Source organism: Phoxinus phoxinus, assembly GCF_949152265.1.
Source record: "Phoxinus phoxinus genome assembly, chromosome: 8".
Lineage (NCBI taxonomy): Eukaryota > Metazoa > Chordata > Actinopteri > Cypriniformes > Leuciscidae > Phoxinus > Phoxinus phoxinus.
In genome coordinates, this window is record NC_136883.1 from 1858377 (window position 1) to 1877798 (window position 19422).

The 19422-nt window shown below is 39.9% G+C and overlaps 1 protein-coding gene across 1 annotated transcript in view; it reads left to right on the forward strand.

The window, feature by feature from the left end:
• Positions 1–19422, forward strand: part of abcc8b (ATP-binding cassette, sub-family C (CFTR/MRP), member 8b) — a 77257-nt gene that overhangs the window by 5008 nt on the left and 52827 nt on the right. Inside the window, exons 4-16 of the mRNA XM_079620048.1 lie at positions 541–662; positions 2132–2298; positions 5712–5954; positions 7076–7264; positions 10124–10288; positions 11056–11211; positions 11306–11440; positions 13881–14043; positions 14788–14828; positions 14978–15129; positions 15989–16091; positions 16426–16557; positions 17072–17144. Coding sequence (XP_079476174.1) covers positions 541–662; positions 2132–2298; positions 5712–5954; positions 7076–7264; positions 10124–10288; positions 11056–11211; positions 11306–11440; positions 13881–14043; positions 14788–14828; positions 14978–15129; positions 15989–16091; positions 16426–16557; positions 17072–17144 — 1841 coding nt within the window. The remainder of the gene's footprint in view (positions 1–540; positions 663–2131; positions 2299–5711; positions 5955–7075; positions 7265–10123; positions 10289–11055; positions 11212–11305; positions 11441–13880; positions 14044–14787; positions 14829–14977; positions 15130–15988; positions 16092–16425; positions 16558–17071; positions 17145–19422) is intronic.

Here is a 19422-nt window from a genome sequence, read left to right on the forward strand (position 1 = left end):
CACACACACACACACACACACACACACACCTTACACTGCCCCTATCCCTAAACCTGCCCATCACACACACACACACACACACACACACACACACACACACCTTACACTGCCCCTATCCCTAAACCTGCCCATCACACACACACACACACACACACACACACACACCTTACAATGCCCCTATCCCTAAATCTGCCCATCACACACACACACACACACACACACACACACACACACACACACACACACACACACACACACACACACACACACACCTTACACTGCACCTATCCCTAAATCTGCCCATCACACACACACACACACACACACCTTACACTGCCCCTATCCCTAAACCTGCCCATCACATACTATTTGAATTACGAGGACTCATGAAATGTCCTCATAAACCGTTTAAGTTGTAATACACATGTCATTATACACATTAAATGTATACAATATACGTGTGTGTGTGTGTGTGTGTGTGTGTGTGTGTGTGTGTGTGTTCTCTGCAGTGTTTAATAACTGAATGCATTTGTTCTCCAGGTTTAATCAGTCTCGTCATCTTCACCTCTACATGCCGGCAGGACTCGGGATTCTGGCCGCCATCACATCCATCATCTATTACCACAACATCGAGACCTCCAACTTCCCCAAGCTGCTTATCGGTACAATAAACCCTTCCAGATTCACATCAGCGCAGTGTTCATTATCATCCCTGAGACTAACAAGTCAAGTCTCCTTTATTTATGTAGTGTTTTTTACAATACAGATTGTATCAAAGCAGCTTCACAGTGATAACATGAGAATAATGCAACCAAGTTTGTTTCTAGAAGGAACTTTGTTACTTAAAGGTACAATATGTGGGATTTTTTTCGCCTCCAGGGGTCGCTAACCTCTTACAATAGGGCGTATATTGATGACGCAAAGCATTAAGCGGAATTATGGATCTTGTCGTCAAGCTGATGGATCTTTTATGGATGAGTGAATACATTGATGTTTTTAACATGACTGTGTTATGAAGCAGGGCGCGATTGCTAATGAGAGACGTAATGTTAGCATATACCAGCGCCACAGGCAACGTGAGTCCCGCGGATATAAGGAATATGGACATTTAATTCTCTACCGAACTTCACGCAAGTGCTGTATTACTACTCCCACGGGTCAGTTTATTAGACGAATTAAACTTGTGAGGTAACGCAGCGCTGTTCACTCGCTCTAACGTTACACTATCACACTGAACGGCATTTGAGCGTTGAATGTTGTTAGTTAGGTTGTTTGTTGGCTATATGAAACTGGCTAGATCAACATTACAATAACATACAGATCATATATTCTAACATTACATCATGTTGAACTAAATAACATTGATTAGTTGTATGTACATTTGCTCACCTGTCTAATAAAGCACATGCAACACTCACGTCTCTGTCGAGTCGAAGTTAGCCGCGGAGCTCTCGGCGTCTCGAAAGATGTTGTTTTAATCCTCTTTTTGTCTCAAAGTCTGCTTGCCATGGTCCATAATGTTTGAACAAAACAACAACAGCGTGAGCGTCCTGCTAGGCATAACCCAGTTGTCCACGTCTGTCGCCATGGTTACTGTGGCAGTACGAGCGGAAACCGAGGGTAACGCGGATATGACTCCATTGGCTGGCGACTCCCTCACCCCCGCTCACACGCCCCGTTTCCTCGGTTAAAATCACAATTTCCTCACGATTTACAAATAGTTGGAAACATTTGGGATATTGTAAGTAATCAACTAAACAAAATATATAACATTTGCTTAGTGGTTTTTGGATATTTTACTGCAAACATCCTACATGTTGTACCTTTAAGTCCACCTTAAGGCAGATCAATAATATTGTTGAATATTAAATGTCCTCAACTAAGCAAGCCAAAAGCCAAGGCAACAACTAAATGTAAGTAAATAGACACTGAATGTTGTGAAAACACAGACTTATTCTATACGGCAAGGCAAGGTTATTTATAGAGCACATGTCATGGCAATTCAAAGTGCTTTACACAGAAAGGAATTGAAATAATCACAACATAAAAGGAAAATGTAAACAGTTCTAAAATGAATTAAGAGTAAACAGAGGATTAACAGACATATGGAAACATTCCTCTTCCTGTCCAGCACTGCTGATCTACTGGACTTTGGCCTTTATCACCAAAACCATCAAGTTTGTGAAGTACGATTGTCACGGCATCGGGCCGAGGCAGCTGCGGTTCTGCATCACGGGCCTCCTGGCGCTGCTGTACGGGCTCCTGCTGGGGGTCGAGGTCAACGTGATCCTGCGCAGGGTGAGTGTGGGTCCGGGGATATCTGGGAGATCTGGATCTGGTGTTTAATGGAACTGTCCATGACTCTATGGGCTGTATCTTGCACTCAGCGCAATTGACTTTGTACAGCGCCGCATGTATCATTCCTATTCTGCACCCGCGCACAGCGGACTCTTCCCTCCACAGACGCACGTCGGTAAATTAGGGAATGAACTTGCGCTCGCGGGGGCGGTTCAGTGTAAAGAGGAGTGTGTTCCGGCGCAAACGTTCCCTGGTGATATTCTGCAGTTCCAGAAAACAACTCCGCCGCTGACCAGGAGAAACCCAGTCTAAAGACAGCGGCGCCGCGCGTTAGTCAGATGCTATTTTAAGTGCGCGTGCTTGGCCATTATGTAGCGTGTGAACAACACACACACTTTGATTCTCTAATCTAAACAGACGCAGCAGTTTTCATTTTTGCTAATCATACATTATTACTAGGAAAAATATTAACACACGAGGGAAATCATTGTTGTGTCCATGAAGATGTGAAACAAATAGGCATAAATCTAGATTACACATTTACCCAAATTATTATACGCCTGTTTAACCGAAGCTAATGTGTGTGTGTTTCTCCATCATCCCCAATGTCACTTCTCTGTGTTTTACGGCCCTGACGAGAACGTCGGTCTCCTCGGCTGTGAACCGCTCCTGGCGTGCGCCGGCAAACCCGCCGTTATAATAGCAATCCGCCGTTATAATAGCAATCCGCCGTTATAATAGCAATTATCAATGTTGAAAAAAAAAAATCAGGATTATTTGATGAACAGAAAATTATATTTAATTTATTTGAAATAGAATCCTTTGTAACATTATAAATGTCTTTACTGTAACTTTTGATCAATTGAATGCATCCTTCCTGAATAAAAGTATTGATTTATTTTACCCCGACCAAAAAATAATAATAATCTCACTGACCCCAAACCTTTGAACGGTAGTGTATATTTGTATATATATATATATATATATATATATATATATATATGTGTATATACTTTATATACAATGTTTTAGTGAGGGTCAAAATGAATATTGACGGAGATTAATAAATGCTTTAGACGCATTTTTCATTAATAATGTTAACAAATGGAACCTCATCGTAAAGTGTTACCAAAAATACATATTAATATATGCTTCTTCTCTAAGAAAATGCCTCGTAATGATTTGTGTCCATGAGGACATCGCCACTTTAGGTACGGCATGATCCGCTCTGTGTTGCATAATACCTCGATGTGAGATTAAAATGCTGAGAACCTGCACTGATCAAATGACCACGCAACTCACAATCAACTTCTGCGACTCAAATCCTCTCCGCACTCGCTTCGCTGAGCTGTTCATCGGGCGCTGTGTTCTGCTGAGGAGAGCGGAGGCTCAGGCCAGGTCTTGAACTTTTATCAAAATGAATGTGCATAACTGCAATCACTGGGGATAATCCCGTCTCGTAACCGTACCGCGTTCGGCCTCACATTATTAGAATAAAGTTTGGGGAAATTATCAGCTGGGGAAAAACACAGCTAGGCTACATACTAATACCGTAATACAATTCAAGTAGTGTCAAATTACAGTTTATTTTATGCATCATCTGTTTTGGACATGCAATCTATTGTGCAAAACAAGGATCAAGTCTGACTCGTGTTTGTTTCATAGAGCTAATAGTTTTACTTCTGTATCCCTTGTTGAAAAAGAAATAAACTTCAGCATACTTTTAAAAAGATTGCTTATAACGTAAATACATTACTTTAAATAATTGTTTTGAAGTGTGAACTGGATGTAATGTTTCCAGATGCTTAATTGGATGTTATTACAATTTAATGAAAATATATTATAGTTTAAAATGTACATTAAATGCATTTAGTTACGTTTAAAATGTATGACTTCAGTACATCGTTATATGTCATTTCATTCTTCTATTGCCTTTGAAATATGTTTAACGTGTACAGCCAAATGTACTGATAAACATGGGAAATAAATAATATACTTTAATGTCATTTCTATATTAAAACTTACATGTCATCATGTATTTGAATTGCATTGTGTTGCAATTTTTTACATTTAAAATATATTAAAGAATATACTAATCAAGATTATTGTTAATTAATAATCATGCACTTTACAATTGCTTTAGAATGTTATAACGCATCAAAATAAGTGTAAAGCACAAAAGATTATAAAACATTTACGCAAAATGTACTTTAAAGTACAACTTTTAATTATTACAACGTGCGCTTTTTAAAAGTTTACTTAAGTGTGTTAAGAAATATTCATGAAGTGTTTTAAGATTTGAAGTGTGCATTTGAGTGCACTTCTTTTTCACAAGGGATTTCTTAAAAACAGTAAATATATTATATTATCAAGTATATTATATTATATAATTATATACTGTCTTTTCCAACCCTGGAATCACATTTGCAAAGGAAACACAGAAAATGTTGATTTTGTGATTTTGAACACTATGTTCAATAATAGCGTAATTGGCAAGTCCAGTTATTCTTGTAAAGTTATTCTACAAATATCAATGATACATATTGGGTCAAATCCCATAAACCCAAGATCTATTGAGCCCATTTAGGATGGATTAGAACGGCACATTTGAGCTGAACCTCATTGATGCCCTCATCGATGCTCTATATGTGTCTATATAGGAGTGAATCCCTGCATCCATGTTCCAACATTAAAGGGTTAGATCACCCAGAACCGTAAACTCTGTCAGTAATGACTCTCACTCATGTTGTTCCCCGTCAGACTTTCCTTCATCTTCGGGACACAACTGAAGATATTTGATTGTGTGTTCCTCTGAGTGAGTTCACGTAGTGTAACAGCGCAGCGCTTCTGGGTTGTACGTCAGAACGGAGGCTCACTATTGGCCGATGCTGGTCATGTGTGTGTGATGCTAGCCAATAGTGAGCCTCCGTTCTGACGTACAACCTAGAAGCGCTGTTACACTACGAGAACTCACTCAGAGGAACACACAGAAGAACATCAAAAAGTCGTCATTTTTGTTTGTTTTTTTGTGCACAAAAAGTATTCTCGTCGCTTGATAAACTGAAGGTTAAGCCGCTGTAGTCACTCGGACTATTTTAAACATTGTCTTCACTAACTTTCTGGGCCGGCAAGTTTCAATTCCAACAGAATCCTCTGGAGGAGTGAGACAGCGCTCAGATTTAATCACTAATATCTTCATTTGTGTCCCGAAGATGAAGGAAAGTCTGACGGTGAACAACATGAGGGAGAGACATTACTGACAGAATTTAAAAAATTTAGGGTGAACTAACCCTTTAAGTAAAAAACTCTCCAAAACAGCAGCAGCAGCAATCTGATTGTTGATGGTTTTGAGATGTAAATGCACATAGCGCTGTTGAAGCTTCACTAATGCCTGCGTTCTCGTTGGGTTTCAGCGCTACATGTGGTTTGCGTTTCCCACGGAGGTGAAGCCGCCCGATGATCTTCAGGATCTGGGCGTCCGGTTCCTTCAACCGTTCGTGAACCTGCTGTCGAAGAGCACGTACTGGTGGATGAACACCTTCATCACGTCTGCACACCAGCGGCCCATCGACCTGAAAACCATCGGCAAGCTGCCCATATCCATGAGGGCGCTCACCAACTACCAGCGGCTCCGCAAGGCCTTCGACGCGCAGACGGTACGCTCCCTCCGTCCCTGGGAACACTTCAGGAGAATGTTCCTTCATTGATGAATCACTGCAGGAACAAATGAGTAACGCACTATTAACACTCTAATAACTACTATCAACTAACAAGAAACTCTGATTAATTAATTATTAAGTAATAGCGCTCAGATGAATGTGGTAGTTCACTATTAGCTAATCAGTAACAAGACTAAGACTACGAAAAACTACCACAGGTTCATAATTAATATTAATAATGTATGATATAAGGTAATGGTAACCCATTACGTTACACACTCTTAATTGAAAAGAGTGAATACAGACATAATATTTATGATATCACTCAAATGATATGTGCGCTGGTTCATTGAAGGCCAGTATAATCTGGATTTCAGGGAAAAGCTGCATGAACACAGAAATTACATAAGTTTAAACAGCAGGATTTCTTTCTCTGCCAAAATCAGAGATCTGCAAACTTTTATTTTTTATTTTTTATGTCGACGTGCACTTGTATAACCAGACTGCGTATGTCCATAATACAGCAGAATTGCTTTTATCCCCTTTGTCCTGAAAAACAGACGGGACTTCAGAAACACTTCAGATTAAGCCCCTTATGTAAGACGCGGTAGAGAATGTGTTTGGGTGTGGAGTTTACATAATCTGTGCATCAGTTACTAAATTACCAGTTTATATTAAAATTAAATAGTCAGCGAATCTCATAATCTGCGTCTGTCATCTCATCTGTCATCTCTTAACACACACTTCTCACACATGTCTTTACACACACTTCTAGCCAAAATAACTTTGGATTTGGTTACATGTTGTTGTTTTTTGCCAAAATAACTTGAGAGATGTATGATATTCCATCATGTAAGGAAAGTCAACAGTGATTACAAGGTGTGTGGCTTCATTTCTTCACTCATTTCATTTCGATGTGATCTAACTGATGTCTAGTCTACTCTTGGGTGATGGTTTAGATGTCTACATTTTCACTGACAGCCCAAATTTTGCCTTTTTTCATCATCATTTTGCGTCAGGGCTGTATTTGGACGGCTATTAGACATCTTTTAAACGCACAATTGCTAGCTGGGCATCTGCGTCTGGTTCATCATCTCTGTCTCTCGGTGTGTGTGCAGGAGGACGGGCCCGTCCCGCTGAAGGGCTCGAGGTGGATCTGGCGTTCCCTTCGGCTGGCGTTCGGCAGACCTCTGGTGCTCAGCATCACCTTCCGCTTCATGGCGGATCTGCTGGGCTTCGCCGGGCCGCTCTGCATCTCGGGGATCGTTCATCACATCAGCAGTGACAATCACAGCGCTCTGCCTCCGGTACCAATGCTAATATGACAGTACTTACAGTGGCCCGACAGGTGTTTGGACAGTTAAACCACACTTAAGGTTAGGGCTGGGTACCGAAACGCCGTGCCAATAGGGAACCGGTTCCGACGTAAACGATAGTAACGAGACCGAATAAGAACAAAACTTGACTTTTTTACCGGCCCCTGTAAAACATCTCGCGGCACGAATGTTCCAATACATATAATTAAAACATCTCCAGTTAACCAGCAGAGCATTCATTTCGTTCGTTTGTTAAATACGAGACGATCTAGCGCTGAAATGTGTTTTTTAAATCAAGTGATGAAAGTGCCGGTCCTCTTCGGGTCAGTCTAGTAGGCCTATTTTAATGCCAACTGCAAATCTTGCATATCAAGTAGGCCAGCAAACACCGTTGCCATTCAACAGCGAGTGTGACAACGTGTGCAAAATGTTTTAACAAAGTTCCAACACTTCTTTATACGAGGCTATACTGTGTGTGTTAAATATTTCTGCTCAGTGTCAGATATTTCTCTGCTTAAAGTAAAAGTCATAATATGAGAAGACAAAATGTTGATCTTAACTGAAGTGTTTTACATCAGAAGCCTGTTAAACAGCGCAATTTTTCATTTAATCAGAAAACAAAAAATCTTTAAATATTTAAGTTAATATTGTGTCCAGTTTGGCCCTGTAAATAAAAGGGTATTATTTTTTGACAAAGTGTGTGGTTTCATTTTGTTAAGTACCGGTTCAAGAACCGTTTAAGCACCGGAACCGTTTAAAAAATACCGAGTGGGTACTGGTATCGGATAAAACCCAACCGATACCCAACCCTACTTAAGGTCCTTGCACACTGAGTCCAAAATTAGACTCCCTAAAATTTTTGCACATTAAAAAATAAATGCGACCTCATGTTGTGTCAATCACGTTTACACACTGCCTTCAAAATTTTCTTCCGTCATAAAAAAATTCTGACCTGAAAAAAGTTTTCTGCGTTTTTTGCATCCGTAGCAAGCATTTTGAAAACATTTTGTTGTGACGTTTCAGAGCCACCAAATGACGAATACGAAAAACGCATACGAAACCGTCGGACACTGTGTGCAACGACCTTTAAAAATTGCCTATCAATTATTGATGTCCAACCCATGTTTGATTTGAGAGCTGCGTGGAACTGGAATAAAGTTTATGAGTAAAACTGACTTGTTTAGTGCTTTTCCATCCTTTTCAGAAAGATTGGGAGATATGGGAACACTTTACAATATCTAAGGCTCCATATATGATATGTTTGGTCTTGGCTAATAGATCTGCTACGCTTCTTCTATTATATACCATACATGAAAATACCCGGCCCAGATCTATACAGGTGGAGCTGGGGAGGTGGAGGGTTTCTGAAAAACTGCTTACAGCAAATATAGAAGCGATGTATTAGTTAAGCAGCGAGCTTATTGTCCAATCAGCTCGAGCCGTGTTAGATGATGTCATTGTGTTCACATCAGCTTGCGCCATCTAGAGTTTCATGACTGAACTATATATTTAAATACATTAGTTCACGTGAACTTATAATGAAAAAATATTTGTATTTATTAATCTTAGTTCATGTTAATACATTAATTAATGTTAACAAAGATAAATAAATAGCCTACTTTAACAAATGTATTGCTTATTGTTAATGCATTTACTAATGTTAAGTAATGGGACATTATTGCAACGTGTTAAAAAGAGCTGCATAAATATTCTTAAAAATTCTTGATTTTTGTGTTTTACTTGAAAAAAATTGTTTTATATATATGTGGCTTCAGTGTCCAAGTAACCTTTCAAAGTTGGACCATGATATGTTTAAAAACATAATTTGGATTTATATTTTTGGTGCTGTTCTGTGTCCCTGAAACACCAGCGTTTTAAATTGCCACTTTGAGTGTAGTATCCATGTTCCTGACAAACACTCAGGACAATTGCTTTGTGTTTCAGTTCAGTACTTGTCAAATCTGATTGTGTGCCGCTGCATAATATTTGTCACTTGATATGCAAATGCTTTATGGAAAACCTGATTATTTTTAATGTTTTTATGCATATTATTTTAAAACAAGTTCATGTTATGTTCCTCTGAAATGTATTGTTGCTAGTTTGTAGGTGCACAATGTATCTTGCTAAAAATACATGATTCTCTATTTTTACACAGGGAAGATGATGTAATGTTTATCTCATCACATGATCAGTTTGAACACACTTAAGTGGCTTCAAGAGCACATAAACGGCTTTGATAGCTTTGAGAAGGCTGAGGCATATGGCATGCTATTAGATGACTGTGTGCTCTTGAGCTTAAATGAGTTATGGGTATGAGTTTTGCATTCAAATCACATTATTTTCCTCATATTCTCCATTGTTGCGGCTCCTCTCTTCCCAGTCTGTCAGTAACACTCTGTTCACTTCCTGTCTCTATGAAGCCCCTCCTTCTGAAAAGCACACTGTGCTCTGATTGGTCGGCTGGAGCAGTGTGTTGTGATTCGTCGAGTGTGTTTGGGAAATGTCCCGCCCCTTACCATAACCGCCAGTTTAACACACTACTGACTAACTTAACCAGGCCCCGCCCCTTTATTCTGCATATTAATTATTATAATGAGGAATATTGTGACGTGTTCGTTCCCGGAAGAAACTCAAGACTACAATGGAGGCGTTTCAGGAGTTCAGAATCACTGACACTGATATAGAGGAGAACTGGAGCTTTGCAGAGCTTATTCATGATCGAACGGAAACATTAAAGAAAAATCATTAAATTATGGGGTGAATTGTGACCTGGACATGTTTCTTCAAGATTCACCCATTGGTCAATATTTTACACACACACACTCTTTTTCGCTCTCTGTGTCTTTATAGGTGAAGCTGCTTGGAGTGCACTTCATCTCGTCGGAGGCGTTCCTGGCGAATGCGTATGTTCTCGCTGTTCTGCTGTTTCTGGCTCTGTTGCTGCAGAGGACTTTCCTACAGGCCTCGTATTATGTGGCCATTGAGACCGGGATAAAACTCAGAGGAGCCATTCAGGTATGATTACTAAACCCTGCCTGTCAATAAACTCCAGTTTGTATGATCATTGTTCTGTTAAAGTCGGCATGAAACAGAAGTTGGGGAAGTCTTTTCTTCCCAATTGTATATATATATATATATATATATATATATATATATATATATATATCTGAGTGAAACGCTTCTGGAACAAGAACACATGGCTTGATTGTGTCTGTGGGGAATTGATTGGCTGGTAGGATGTTTGTGGTTTGCTATTGGCTGATCTCATGTGAGTGACAGGTTGCCCCGCCCACGTCATCATAGAAGAGAAGAGCCCAGATAGCAAACTGACATTGAATCAACGTGGAAACGACGTTGACGTGACATCGAAACAACATAGTTTTGCTCATCGAATTAACGTCGAATCAAGATCCGACACGCCATTCAACCGCATTTCAACGTTAAATCAATGTTTTATTTTCGACGTAATAACATTCTGATATACCGACCAAATAGTGAACGTTGATTCAACGTTGAAATTTGATCAATGATTGATACTGACCTTTACAACTAAAAATCAACGTTGAATCGACGTCTGCCTGCTATCTGGGGCTGTTCTGATTCAAGATTATTAAAACTATAATGATATGCACTGATCATTTAGTATAAACACTGCAATATTCCATAAAAAAAAAAGTTTTGATTTCATGGTGACTTTAATTGGTTAGATGAAGATTAACGGCAATCCTTTGATATTTTTCTGGTAACTTGGAAACATTTCGTCATTGTTCTTTTTCCCACAGACTAAGATCTACAATAAGATCATGCGCCTGTGCACTTCCAACATGTCTATGGGTGACATGACCACGGCCCAGATCTGCAGTCTCGTGGCCCGCGACACCAACCACCTCATGTGGTTCTTCTTCCTCTGTCCCAACCTGTGGGCCATGCCGGTTCAGGTTAGCATCAGGGATTGTTTCGTTTAACATTATTCAACCACCTACATGAACACATGTATGCATTGTAAATGCTGCTGATTGTTTTGGTGTGCAGATTGTCATTGGTGTGTTACTCCTCTACTATCTGCTGGGGGTGAGCGCTCTGATCGGGGCGACTGTTATCGTGGCTTTGGCTCCGCTGCAGTATTTCGTAGCCACTCGACTCTCACGCGCGCAGAAGAGCACTCTGGTGAGCAAATCAGGCATAGATACTAGCCGCGTTTTCATTACCCTTCAAATTGCGCAAATTGAAATTGAAAATACGCCCAATGGAAACACGCCAATTGCGCAAAAACTCCCATATATTGCAGAAGCATTTTTACACTCGCATGAGGAGGTTTTTCAGGCGATTCGAAAAAGGAAATTCTGTCAGGACCACTATCGTCGAATACGATTGGCAGTTAGCATACAGTTAGGATGGGCGAGAACTCCCTGCGCATCAATGTAGTCTAGCATGGATAAGAGCAGCAATAACCCCCTCAGGGCAAACACAACAGAACCAACATGAATGTATTGCACATATCATTAATTCAAGATTTTAAAGTACAACATAATTCGAGAATTCTGATTTAAGGGAAATCACAACGCCAAATCCCGACTGGAGACAGGAGGAGCTGGGGAGGGAGGAGGGTAATGAGATCCTGATCCTGATTACTGTATTTTCCGGACAATAAGTCGCTCCGGAGTATAAGTCGCATCAGTCAAAAAATGCGTCACGAAGAGGAAAGAAACATATATAAGTCGCACTGGACTATAAGTCACATTTATTTAGAAATGTATTTCACAAAATCCAAGACCAAGAACAGACATTTAATCTGGAAAGGCGAGTTATTCAGCTCCACAACAGCACACAGAACAACAGGCTGAATAGTGTCCGGTGTGTTAGCGTAACACATTAACAGTTATTATATATACAACAGCATAAAGAACATATACTTGGGAGGCTGAATAGGCTAAACTAACATTAGCCAGCGAGCCCAGCAAGTTACCGGTAAGCAAGTTCACCAAGCTCCCGATCTCATTCCTCAACACTGAATCCATTGAGTTCTTCCTCGGTGTCGCTTCTGAACAACTCCGCTAACTAGAGCGCCCTCTCGCGACTGTAGACGGTAATGTTTTCTCTTGGTTCATCTCAGTCAGTATGAATTAATTTTGATATATAAGTCGCACCTGACTATAAGTCGCAGGACCAGCCAAACTATGAAAAAAAGTGTGACTTGTAGTCCGGAAAATAAGGTATATATGTATACAGTGAAAGTGTCGTATTCCTATAGGTAGAGGATGGAGAGCTTGACTAACGTGATCTACCAGAACTAACGCTACACTTGATATTTAGGTCGCATGACGTAGATGGCGTGGTATGTTTTGGACAGAAGACGAGACAGAGTTCTTTATTAAACTCATAAAAAACTAAGTATTACAGGAATAATGGATTCTAAACAACAAAGAAATGCCACAATTTATCACGATCTTGAAGCAGAAATGAGTGAGAAACACCCAGAAACTCCTCACATGTGTCACTCTCAGTATACGGGTCTTTCCTTGGCATTAATGCTTGGATAACACACCTATCAATGTCTCCTTTCATTAAAAATAATGTCTATTGCGGTGGCTGGGATATATGTAAACCTACCAACATCCATTGCCATGATCTTCGGAATGACTTATCGCGAGAGGAAAAAATTACGTTTTAGTCACATAACATCGGTTAATGGAAGCGCCATCATCTCGCAATAGTTCTTTATCGACATTTAGAAAATATTGCGAAAGTTTTGCGCAAACCTGTCATGGAAGCGCAGCTACTGTCAATAAATATAGTAACCCTGAAAGCTTGAAATAATACACATATTTATTTTTAAAAAATTGCAATTTATTTAAAGAAAGTTTGCATATGTGTTGAGTATCATATTTGATGCAACAGGCGTTTTATAATTTCTATAGTATGATATAGTGAGAATATGGAACTCAGGGAGGGAAAAAAGCTGAGAAAAAATATGCACTTTGGTGCAGATGCTGATATTTATATGCACAAAAAGTGATGAAATGATGATGCTTGTAATGTAAATCAGTGAGATCTGTATCATATAGCAGACTATGAACATAAAATGCATATAAATATCAGCCGTATATCTGCCAATAATATGTCTTGATAAAATTATATTTAAATGCTTCGTTTTATAATCAAAGCTCTGTAGGTTTAAAACATATAATGCAACGCAATACAATTATGATAGAGAGATTCTTCCCTTCCTCAAAAGATGATCATATTTGATACTAATTTTTCTAAAAAAAAAAGCACGAGCTGAATGTGGACATTTGTACTAAAAGACTTTTACTTGCCACAAAAGTCTAAACTATCAATCATACGACAGAAGGCATGCAGTAGATTGTGGTTTATCAGCAAAGTTTTGATCATGTTGATCATTTAGAGGCCTTGGAAATGCATTTATCAAATATGATACAGTAGCCTTCATTACAGTAGCGTTAGAAATAGAATATAAAGCATGTACTGTACATCAGCACGAGTGTATTGTAATATCAGTCAGCATCGTGGGATTGTAGTGCATGGAGTACGCAGTGATGTCATCAGTGTGTGTGTGTGTGTGTGTGTGTGTGTGTGTGTGTTACAGGAATACACCAGTGAGAGACTAAAGAAGACCAACGAGCTCCTGAGGGGGATCAAGCTCCTGAAGCTCTACGCGTGGGAACACATCTTCAGATCCAGCGTGGAGGAAACACGCAGACAGGAGCTGAGCAACCTCAGGACGTTTGCTCTCTACACGTCCCTCTCCAGTGAGCCTCACACACACACACATGCGGAGACAACGACTTCTGCACATTCATGTCTGGAAAACTTAGACTATCAATATAAAGATAAATATTATGGTGCGAAATGCAAACTTAGATTAAATATATTATGGTGTAAAACGCTAACTTTGATTATGAAATATTTTATGATATAAAAGGCAACTTAGATTATTAAATATTCAATATATTATGATGTCAAATGCAAACATTGATTATTAAATATATGATGCAAAATGCAATCTGAATGATTATAAAATATATAATGGTGTGAAAAGCAAACTTTGATAGATCAATATATCATCATGTAAAATGCAAACTTAGATTATTAAATATGAAATATATTATTTATGATGTAAAATGCAAACTTTGATTATTCAATATGTTATGATGTGAAATGCAAACGTAGATAAAATATATTATGATCTCAAATGCAAACTTAGATAATTAAATATAATATAGTACGCAAACTTTGATAATTAAATATATTATGATGTAAAATATGAACTTAGATTAATAAATATATTATAAAATGATACAAAAAAATGAAATAAAATTTATCATAAAATTACAAAAGCCAAAAAATTACTAAAATAAAATGTAATATTTAAGATACAAAAAATCCTTTTAAATATTTTAATTTTTAAAATTATAAATATATCTTAGAATGTAATTTTTTATGCAACTCAATCCATTAAAAATGCAATTATTCCGTTTCATTTTTCTCCTCAGTCTTCATGAATGCCGCCGTCCCGATCGCTGCTGTTCTCACAGTGAGTCTGCCGTCTCTTCGTTCTCTCTCTCTCTCTCTCTCTCTCTCTCTTATGTAACGCTCTCTCACAGCTCCGTTCATTCAGTAATGCTGGTTTAGAAGCTCTTGACAGTGGGAGAGCAGTGTTTGAACGCACGTGTTTCCTCGCAGATCTTTGCGGTGCACGTGCGAGTTCACAGTGTCTCAGACTCAGATCTGTCTCCCGCTGTGGCCTTCGGGTCCCTGTCGCTCTTCCACATACTGGTGACGCCCCTGTTCCTGCTCTCCAGTGTCCTGCACTCCACGGTCAAAGCCCTCGTCAGGTGATCTTCATCATCATCTCCATCATCATCTTCATCCTCATCATCCTTATCTTCATCCTCATCATCATCTCCATCATCATCTTCATCCTCATCATCCTTATCTTCATCCTCATCATCATCCTCATCTTCATCACCATCCTCATCTTCATCCTCGTCATCATCTTCATCCTCATCTTCATCATCATCTTCATCACCATCCTCATCTTCATCCTCATCATCTTCATCCTCATCTTCATCACCATCCTCATCTTCATCCTCATCATCTTCATCCTCATCTTCATCAGCATCCTCATCTTCATCCTCATCATCTTCATCCTCATCATCTTCATCCTCATCTTCATCACCATCTTCATCATCATCATCTTCATCCTCATCTTCATCATTATCATCCTCATCATCTTCATCATCTTCATCCTCATCTTCATCCTCATCATCATCCTCATCTTCATCCTCTTCATCATCCTCATCTTCATCCTCATCTTCATCACCATCCTCATCTTCATCCTCGTCATCATCTTCATCATCATCCTCATCCTCATCTTCATCTTCATCAGCATCCTCATCTTCATCCTCATCATCTTCATCCTCATCTTCATCATCATCCTCATCCTCATCCTCATCCTCATCTTCATCTTCATCAGCATCCTCATCTTCATCCTCATCATCTTCATCCTCATCTTCATCACCATCCTCATCTTCATCATCTTCATCCTCATCTTCATCATTATCATCCTCATCTTCATCCTATTCTTCATCTTTCTGCCATTCATGCACTTCAATAACCAATGCTTCCTGTCATTATGTATTTTTGGATACACATTTAACCTCAAAAATTCCTCTTTTTGTAACTTCTTCTCAGTGTGCAGAAACTGAGTGAATTTCTTGGCAGTGCGGAGATTGAAACCGATCAGGATCCCACCGCCCAAAGTCCAGCGAACAACAACGGCAACATTAAGTCTGTCGTGAGTATGCACAAAAGCATATACAGTATTTAAAGGAAAGGATACATTTTATTTGAATGTGAACTATTAAGCAAACATATTTTGATAGTTTCAAATGCATCTATACTCAACAACATTAGGGCTGCACGATTAATCGAAAATAAAACCGAAATTGCAATTTGGCTGTGATTTAATTTAATAAATATGTGCATTGCATGTTTCAGAGTGAAACTCGGCACTGTGTTGATTTACACGAGCATCGCATGATGCGGTCGCTTTAACGTGCGTTTGGGAATGAAACGTCCTGAATCCTCTCCGCAGTGCAGAATGAAGTGTTTCTGTTCTCTTCCCTCAGTATGCATTACAGCTTCAGGCCAAACTAGTGAACCGTAAGAATAAATCCAAACAAGACGTGAACCGGAACTTTGAGCATCAGGACCAGACACTGACAGAATCAGCGGCTCAGGAGGACGAAGTGTGTATCAAGGTGAGATTCATATGATGCATGTTTTATTGAAAGTCAATGACATTGATCGGGTCTTTGCCTGATCCTGTGGATGTTGAGGTTTAGATACTCCATCACAACTACATTTTACCATGGTAACACTTTACAATCAGGTTCATTAGTTAACATTAGTTCATGTATTATATGAACTAACAATAAGCAAAACATTTGTTACAGTATTTATGAATTCATCTATGTAAATAGATTGTTGGTGTTAATGTTAGTTAATATAGTTAATTAGTTAAATATCCAGCTGTTCATTCTTTGTTCATGTTAGTTCACGGTCCATTAACTGATGTTAAGAAATACAATACAACCTTTGATTTTAATAACGTATTAGTAAATGTTGAAATTAATATTAACTAAGATTAGTAAATGCTGTAGAAGTATTGTTCATTCTTGGTTCATGTTAACTAATGTAGTTACAAACTAATGAACCTTATTGTAAAGTGTTACCATTAGCTTTGACAAGAACGTTATTGTGTTTCTGTTTCAGATTATAAACGGCTACTTCACATGGACACAGGGATGCCCGACTCTCAGCAATATTGACATCAAGGTTCCCTTCGGTGAGGATCTGTCGCGCAGTTTCTGTAGTGTTGTACTCGCGTGTTTAACGGGACGAGTAACGGTTTCTGTAGTGTTGTACTCGCGTGTTTAACGGGACGAGTAACGGTTTCTGTAGTGTTGTACTCGCGTGTTTAACGGGACGAGTAACGGTTTCTGTAGTGTTGTACTCGCGTGTTTAACGGGACAAGTAACGGTTTCTGTAGTGTTGCACTCGCGTGTTTAACGGGACGAGTAACGGTTTCTGTAGTGTTGTACTCGCGTGTTTAACGGAACGAGTAACGGTTTCTGTAGTGTTGTACTCGCGTGTTTAACGGGACGAGTAACGGTTTCTGTAGTGTTGTACTCTTGTGTTTAACGGGACGAGTAACGGTTTCTGTAGTGTTGCACTCGCGTGTTTAACGGGACGAGTAACGGTTTCTGTAGTGTTGTACTCGTGTGTTTAACGGGACGAGTAACGGTTTCTGTAGTGTTGCACTCGCGTGTTTAACGGGACGAGTAACGGTTTCTGTAGTGTTGTACTCGTGTGTTTAACGGGACGAGTAACGGTTTCTGTAGTGTTGTACTCGCGTGTTTAACGGGACGAGTAACGGTTTCTGTAGTGTTGTACTAGCGTGTTTAACGGAACGAGTAACGGTTTCTGTAGTGTTGCACTCGTGTGTTTAACGGGACGAGTAACGGTTTCTGTAGTGTTGCACTCGCGTGTTTAACGGGAAGAGTAACGGTTTCTGTAGTGTTGTACTCGTGTGTTTAACGGGACGAGTAACGGTTTCTGTAGTGTTGCACTCGTGTGTTTAACGGGACGAGTAACGGTTTCTGTAGTGTTGTACTCGTGTGTTTAACGGGACGAGTAACGATTTATGTAGTGTTGTACTCGCGTGTTTAACAGGACGAGTAACGGTTTCTGTAGTGTTGTACTCGCGTGTTTAACGGGACGAGTAACGGTTTCTGTAGTGTTGTACTCGCGTGTTTAACGGGACGAGTAACGGTTTCTGTAGTGTTGTACTCGTGTGTTTAACGGGACGAGTAACGGTTTCTGTAGTGTTGTACTCGTGTGTTTAACGGGACGAGTAACGGTTTCTGTAGTGTTGTACTCGCGTGTTTAACGGGACGAGTAACGGTTTCTGTAGTGTTGTACTCGTGTGTTTAACGGGACGAGTAACGGTTTCTGTAGTGTTGTACTCGTGTGTTTAACGGGACGAGTAACGGTTTCTGTAGTGTTGTACTCGTGTGTTTAACGGGACGAGTAACGGTTTCTGTAGTGTTGTACTCGTGTGTTTAACGGGACGAGTAACGATTTATGTAGTGTTGTACTCGCGTGTTTAACGGGACGAGTAACGGTTTCTGTAGTGTTGTACTCGCGTGTTTAACGGGACGAGTAACGGTTTCTGTAGTGTTGTACTCGTGTGTTTAACGGGACGAGTAACGGTTTCTGTAGTGTTGTACTCGTGTGTTTAACGGGACGAGTAACGGTTTCTGTAGTGTTGTACTCGTGTGTTTAACGGGACGAGTAACGGTTTCTGTAGTGTTGTACTCGTGTGTTTAACGGGACGAGTAACGATTTATGTAGTGTTGTACTCGCGTGTTTAACGGGACGAGTAACGGTTTCTGTAGTGTTGCACTCGTGTGTTTAACGGGACGAGTAACGGTTTCTGTAGTGTTGCACTCGTGTGTTTAACGGGACGAGTAACGGTTTCTGTAGTGTTGTACTCGTGTGTTTAACGGGACGAGTAACGATTTATGTAGTGTTGTACTCGCGTGTTTAACGGGACGAGTAACGGTTTCTGTAGTGTTGTACTCGCGTGTTTAACGGGACGAGTAACGGTTTCTGTAGTGTTGTACTCGCGTGTTTAACGGGACGAGTAACGGTTTCTGTAGTGTTGTACTCGTGTGTTTAACGGGACGAGTAACGGTTTCTGTAGTGTTGTACTCGTGTGTTTAACGGGACGAGTAACGGTTTCTGTAGTGTTGTACTCGCGTGTTTAACGGGACGAGTAACGGTTTCTGTAGTGTTGTACTCGTGTGTTTAACGGGACGAGTAACGGTTTCTGTAGTGTTGTACTCGTGTGTTTAACGGGACGAGTAACGGTTTCTGTAGTGTTGTACTCGTGTGTTTAACGGGACGAGTAACGGTTTCTGTAGTGTTGTACTCGTGTGTTTAACGGGACGAGTAACGATTTATGTAGTGTTGTACTCGCGTGTTTAACGGGACGAGTAACGGTTTCTGTAGTGTTGTACTCGCGTGTTTAACGGGACGAGTAACGGTTTCTGTAGTGTTGC